At 42.8% G+C, this 7500-nt stretch overlaps 1 protein-coding gene across 4 annotated transcripts in view; it reads right to left on the bottom strand.

The window, feature by feature from the left end:
* mad1l1 (mitotic arrest deficient 1 like 1) overlaps positions 1–7500 on the bottom strand; it is a 47010-nt gene that overhangs the window by 20894 nt on the left and 18616 nt on the right. For all 4 annotated transcript variants that reach the window (XM_062537333.1, XM_062537316.1, XM_062537324.1 and 1 more), the window contains 4 exons: positions 3298–3442; positions 1794–1934; positions 1177–1233; positions 577–668 (listed from right to left, as the gene is read on the bottom strand). In XM_062537333.1, coding sequence (XP_062393317.1) covers positions 577–668; positions 1177–1233; positions 1794–1934; positions 3298–3442 — 435 coding nt within the window. The remainder of the gene's footprint in view (positions 1–576; positions 669–1176; positions 1234–1793; positions 1935–3297; positions 3443–7500) is intronic.

Here is a 7500-nt window from a genome sequence, read left to right as displayed (position 1 = left end):
CTAGCGACTAGACGATCTTTATGGTTCATCTTAGTAACTAGACGATCTTTATGATTCATCTTAGTAACTAGACGATCTTTATGATTCATCCTAGCGACTAGACGATCTTTATGGTTCATCCTAGCGACTAGACGATCTTTATGGTTCATCTTAGCGACTAGACGATCTTTATGGTTCATCTTAGCGACTAGACGATCTTTATGGTTCATCTTAGCGACTAGACGATCTTTATGGTTCATCTTAGCAACTAGACAATCTTTCATCTTAGCAACTAGACGATCTTTATGGTTCATCTTAGCGACTAGACGATCTTTATGGTTCATCTTAGCGACTAGACAATCTTTATGATTCATCTTAGTAACTAGAGGATCTTTATGATTCATCTTAGCAACTAGACAATCTTTATGATTCATCTTAGCAACTAGACAATCTTTATGATTCATCTTAGTAACTAGACAATCTTTATGATTCATCTTAGCAACTAGACGATCTTTATGATTCATCTTAGCAACTAGACGATCTTTGATACAATAGCACGCCCACAGTGGAGCTGGTTCCTTAGCAACAGTTACTAACCTGAGGACCTGCACCTCCTCATTGGTTGCCGGGGTGTTCCCCTCAGAGGCCGAGGCCTGCTGCTGCTTCAGAGAGTCCAGCTCCAGCACGGCCTACACACACACACACACACACACAGAGACGCACAGTAACACACACACACACACACACACACACACACAGTAACAGTAACACACACACGCGCACACACACACACACACACACACACAGAAGCACAGTAACAAACACACAGGCACACAGTAACACACACAGGCGCAAAAGTAACACACACACACACACACACACACACACACACACACACACACACACACACACACACACACAGACAGACACAGAGAGACAGACACACAGAGAAAGAAACAGACACACAGACACACACACAGACAGAGAGAGACAGAGAGAGACACACACACACACACACACACACAGACAGAGAGAGAGACAGAGACAGATACACACACATATCAAATGGAGTGTGAACAGCATAGGTGATAACTGTGGTTAGATGGCCACTGAGCGTTTCTTGGAGAAAACAGTGTATAGAGTGTGTGCATGCGTGTGTGTGTCTCTGTCTGTGTGTGTGCGTGCGTGTGTGCTTACCGTTTGTGCTTGAAGTTTAAAGGATGCAGCTTCATCTAGAGCTTTAGAGATTTGAGCCTGAGAGAGAGAGAGAGAGAGAGAAAGAAAGAAAGAGAGAGAGAGAGAGAGAGAGAGAGGGAGGGAGAGAGAGAGAGAGAGAAAGACAGGAGGGAAGGGAGAGAGAAAGAATGGGAGTACCAGAGAAGGAAGCAAACGTTTAGATATTTCAACAGGTACTGAAAACTGCAATGTGTAAATGTCTCCATCTTTTGAGAGAGTCTATAGGTGCATTGTGGGAAGTGTAGTTCCTACATCCATGTCTGTGTTGTGAGACTGTAGAGGTGCATTGTGGGAAGCGTAGTTCCTACCTCCATGTCTGTGTTGTGTGACTGTAGAGGTGCATTGTGGGAGTTGTAGTCTCCTACCTCCATGTCTGTGTTGTGAGACTGTACAGGTGCATTGTGGGAGTTGTAGTCTCCTACCTCCATGTCTGTGTTGTAGGTCTAGACTATCTGTACAGGTGCATTGTGGGAAGTGTTGTGTGACTGTATAGGTGCATTGTGGGAAGTGTAGTCTCCTACCTCCATGTCTGTGTTGTGTGACTGTAGAGGTGCATTGTGGGAGTTGTAGTCTCCTACCTCCATGTCTGTGTTGTAGGTCTGGACTCTCTGTAGAAGCTCCTCAGCCTCCTTCAGTCTGCGGGTCAGCTGGGGTGAGTACTCTGAACTGGCCAACTCACTGTCATAGGACTCCAGGATAGCCCTCATGCCATCTCTCTCCTACACACACACACACACACACACACACACACACACACACACACACACACACACACACACACACACACACACACACACACACACACACACACACACACACACACACACACACACACACACAGTGGGTAAACATGCCCAATCCAATGAAAACCTCCATCAGAGCCCTCTGATCTCTGTCAATACTGACATAACGGGAATTCAATTTAAATAGCAGTAGAGTGCACAGTGCAACCACACACACACACACATAGAAATGCAAACAACAACAATAAAAAGAGATCTAACGACAAAAGACATGCTTGTACGCACGCGTGTGTGTGTGTGTGTGTTAGGGTGACGGTGCATGTGTGTGTGCTAATGCATCCCTGCGCGCGTGTATCTAGTCACATACTCGCCGCCTTCTTGAGTAATGTCCTTCACTCTCCCACCACAGCAGCGATTGGTTGCTAAAGTCAAACTCGTACAGCTGTTGAATTCAAACGTAGCACCAGCGGTAACCACAACAGAACTCTCTAGAACATTACCTCAGCCAAGAGCACCAGCGGTAACCACAACAGAACTCTTTAGAACATTACCTCAGCCAAGAGCACCAGCGGTAACCACAACAGAACTCTTTAGAACATTACCTCAGCCAAGAGCACCAGCGGTAACCACAACAGAACTCTTTAGAACATTACCTCAGCCAAGAGCAATAGCGGTAACCACAACAGAACTCTTTAGAACGTTACCTCAGCCAAGAGCACCAGCGGTAACCACAACAGAACTCTTTAGAACATTACCTCAGCCCAGAGCCATATAAAGAGAGAGTTGCGACAACTCCATTGACGCTAATGTTCCATATTTTCTCAATAATAGTTCCCGGAAGTTAGGATCGAACAGACAGTAAAAGACGGTTATTCTAATGAACAGTCAATCGCTTCCGGGAACTATTTTGAACTATTTGAAGTTACACAAACCACGTCACACACCGAATTTTCTGTACCCGGGTTGTCGCAACTCTCCCTTTATATGGCTCTGCCTCAGCCAAGAGCAATAGCGGTGAGTGCAGCTCCGCTCAAAAGACCACTGACTTACAGCGCGCCGCAGTCACAGTTCAACATATTTCAGCTTTGATACTGCTCAATATCCTTCATTATTGGAAGTCGCCATATATGGAGAAGAAGGTGTTGATATATAAATGGTATTTGAATTTTCATCAGACCCACATTGGTGGTTCATGCCTTACCATTGTTTTGCATCTGTAACATCTATGTCCTTTTGTACATTTATTATGAATTGCAGACATAAATAAAGTTAAAGTTAAAGTTAAAATGTGTGTGTGTGTGTGTGTGTGTGTGTGTGTGTGTGTGTGTGTGTGTGTTACCTTGGTGAGCAGTAAGACTCTCTTCTGAAGGCGGCGCACCAGGGCGTCCTGAGTGTCTTTTTTCTTGTGGTCCTCCAAAGACTTCGTCCTCAAGCTCAAAAGCTCTGAACGCAGATCTGCACAGGAACGTTCCAGAGACCGATGGCTGAGAGAGAGAGAGAGAGAGAGAGAGAGAGAGAGAGAGAGAGAGAGAGAGAGAGAGAGAGAGAGAGAGAGAGATTGAGATAGCGACAGAGAGAGGGAGAGAGAGAGAGAGAGAGAGAGAGAGAGAGAGAGAGAGAGAGAGAGAGAGATTGAGATAGCAACAGAGAGAGAGAGAGAGAGAGAGAGAGAGAAGATGTTGATGTATTAATTTTACAGGAGACATGGTGTAGGGAAGATGAGCCCACTGGCTGTCCCCCAGGCTATAAAGAATTAGTTGTCCCATCTAATAAGCTAAAAGGTGTAACACAAGGACGAAACTCAGGAGGAATGCTCATTTGGCATAAATCAGAACTTGCAAAATCTATAGAAATGGTCAAAAAAGGAGAAAACAATCTGTGGCTGAAAATTAAAAAAGAAACAATAATGACACCTCAAAATCTCTTCGTCTGCGCAATTTACATCCCCCCAACAGAATCCCCTTATTTCAACGAAGATGCCTTCCATGATCTGGAGAGCGAGATCAGCCACTTTCAGTCCCTAGGGAATATCATGATCTGTGGAGACCTAAATTCTAGGACAGGAGAGGGACTAGACTTTATCAACACACAAGGTGATAATTTCATTACAGGAGACAACATCCATTTCCCTATTTATTCTCCCAGACAGAACTATGACAAAAACACAAATTCACACGGAAGGGAACTGCTGCAACTGTGTCGAAGTCTGAGTCTGTACATTGTCAATGGTAGGCTCCGGGGCGACTCCCTTGGCCGGTATACATATAGCTCTGCTCTTGGAAGTAGCACGGTAGATTATGCCATAACAGATCTTGATTTGACTTGTCTTAGAGCCTTCACAGTCAAGCCACAAACCCCATTGTCTGATCACAGTCAGATAACTGTATATTTTAATAGAACAGAAACCCCCAATACTTTTATAACGCCTGGAAAAATTTTAAAAATAAACCCCAGCTATAAGTGGGGTAAAACAGCTCTGAAAGTCATCAAAGGGCAATAGCCCACCCAGATACTCAATTACTCCTGAACGCCTTCTTAGCAACACATTACCCACACAGCAAAGAGGGCATAAATCTGGGTGTATATGAGTTAAACCAAATATTTAATCACGTGGCTCAAATCTCAAATTTGCCCACAAATAAAAACAAACAAAAGAAACTAAAATCAGACGAATGGATCTATCCTGAGTGCAAACAACAAAGGAAAGACCTGAGAAAATTATCAAACCAAAAACACCGCCAACCAGACAACCAAGAGGCCCGTACCCAGTACATGGAAAGCCTTAAAAAATACAAACATACAGTAAGAACAAAGAAAAAACAATACATGCAAAACCAGCTTAATGATCTAGAGGAATCAATCAACTCAAACAAATTCTGGCACCAATGGAAACATCTGAACAAAAGGCCCAACGACGATTTAGCCATTCAGAATGGTGATATATGGAAAGAGCACTTCAAAAAACTCTTTGACAATATCACCTTAAATTCCGACCAACAACAAATTTCAGACAAATTAGAAAACCTTGAGACAGTCATAAAAGAAAATCAAAACCCACTAGATTTCCCAATAACCCCAAAAGAGCTTGATGAAAAGCTACACAAGCTACAGCCCAGAAAAGCCTGTGGTATGGATGGCATCCTGAATGAGATGCTCATACATACAGACGTAAAGTTTAAATTGGCTATTCTAAAACTTTTCAATCTCATACTAAATATTGGTTACTTTCCTGATTCCTGGAATGTAGGACTTATCACACCCATACATAAGAGTGGTGACAAGCTGGACCCCAACAATTACAGGGGCATCTGTGTCAATAGCAACCTTGGTAAAGTGCTCTGCAGCATAATTAACACTAGAATAATTGATCACCTCACAGAACACAACATCTTGCATAAAAATCAAATTGGATTCCTACCACACCATCGGACAACAGACCATATATTCACAATTAAAACCCTCATTGATAAATACGTAAATCAAAGTAAAGGAAAAATATTTGCCTGCTTTGTGGATTTCCAGAAAGCATTTGACTCCATTTGGCATAAGGGTCTACTGCACAGGTGTCAAACTCAAGGCCCGCGGGCCAGATGCGGCCCGCCACGTCATTTCATATGGCCCGCGAGAGCTTTAAGGGTCTGATACAGTATGTGGCCCGCGAGAGCTTAAAAGGTCCGATATAGTTTTTGCGTATAGGCAATACACTGCAATACAATGCAATACAATGCACGCATGTGAGACTGACAGGGAGGCAACATCAACCACCTTCCTCTATGATCAGTGCAACTGGCTACATCAGATGTGATAGCAACGTGTACGTGTGAAAACAAAATAGACCAGTATTCTAAACTATTTTAGCGAACGGAGCGCCTAAATTACGTGCTCGGTTTAGCCTGCCTGTGAAACGCATGATTGTTTGAAGTGCGTGTGCTTCTTTGAGAGGGGAATCGATGTAAGTTGTAAACTACGTGATACGTTTACGTCTACGTTTAAAAGGCATGTATGTGTAGTCCTATTATCCAAAAAATCCAGCTCCAAATCCTTGCTAATCGAGCAAGTGATTGTTTGGCCAAAAGCGAAAATAAGCCTATTCTGACCGAGAAGAGGTGCATTCATATCAGGCAAGCAGAGGTATGCTAGAAGTTTGTAGTAATCGCCCTGTTGCTTTGCATTTTCATTTCAGTTTAAAACGAACAACATAGAATCCACACAACACCTTTCAACTTTAAAACTTCAAAGAAAAAGTCCACCGGGACCGTTCGCTTCTACTGTATGTGTATGGAACGGTGTAGGCTAGTGACGCATTTCATATGGATGCACTTTTTGACATGACAGTTAGCCTACTCGTTTGCATCACTTGCTAGATGTAAAACTGCATTTCGTTACTGGTATTTCACTCGTGCAATGACAGTAAAGTTGAATATACTCGAATCTAAAAACTCAGAAATATGAAAAAAAAAAAGAATCCATGGCATGATCTCTTCCTGACTGACCAGTGACCCTCATTGAAAAGTCAAACTGTATGGAACTGACAGTGGTGTTTTGTTTTTACAAAACATAACAATAATAAAAAAGAACATGTCATGCTGATACTTTTTGCTCTTCTCGATTTTAGAAGTTTTACCGATGCTAAAGATTTTGTGGCTGGTGCTACAAATCTTAGAAGTTACATCTGGCCCTTTGAGGGCAACCATTGGGCTGATGTGGCCCTCGGTGAAAATGAGTTTGACACCCCTGGTCTACTGTATAAACTCATCCAGAGTGGTGTTGGAGGCAAAGTATTCGATGTAATCAAATCTATGTATTCAAATAGCAAATGCACTGTTAAAATTGGCCATACTAGGACAGAATTATTCAACCAAAGTAGGGGAGTCAGACAGGGCTGCAGTTTGAGCCCTACACTCTTCAACATCTACATAGATGAATTGGCAAACGCACTGCAGAACTCTGATGGACCAGGACTCATGCTGCAGGACACTGAAATTAAATGTTTGCTCTTTGCAGATGACTTGGTTTTGTTGTCACCAACTCAACAGGGCTTGCAGCATCACTTGAATATTCTTGCAAAATTCTGCCAGACGTGGGCCCTAAAAATAAATCCCCAAAAAACCAAGGTCTTAATCTTCCAAAAACGTTCAAGTCTGCAGGGAAAAACAATCAACTTTAAAATTGGCAACACCAAAATTGACCAAACAAATAACTATACCTACCTAGGAATTACCCTCACCCCAACAGGGAACTTTGGCTTGGCTGTGAAGGAACTTAGAGAAAAAGCTAAAAGGGCGTTTTACGCTATCAGAAGATCAATTAGGCTAGAGCTACCAATTAGAATTTGGATAAAAATGTTCCATAGTGTAATTGAACCAATTGCACTATATGGTTCCGAGGTGTGGGGTCCAGTAACGCACAACGAATTTCCAAATATAGACAAACATCCAACTGAAGCCCTGCATGCAGAGTTCTGTAAAAGCATCCTCCGAGTACAAAGGAGAACTCCAAACAATGCATGCAGGGCAGAATTAGGCCAGTATCCACTTATTAT

The sequence above is a fragment of the Sardina pilchardus genome, chromosome 1, assembly GCF_963854185.1.
Source record: "Sardina pilchardus chromosome 1, fSarPil1.1, whole genome shotgun sequence".
Classification (NCBI taxonomy): domain Eukaryota; kingdom Metazoa; phylum Chordata; class Actinopteri; order Clupeiformes; family Clupeidae; genus Sardina; species Sardina pilchardus.
The sequence above is the reverse complement of the archived record's forward strand: the minus strand, read 5'-3'. Positions and strand labels throughout refer to the sequence as shown.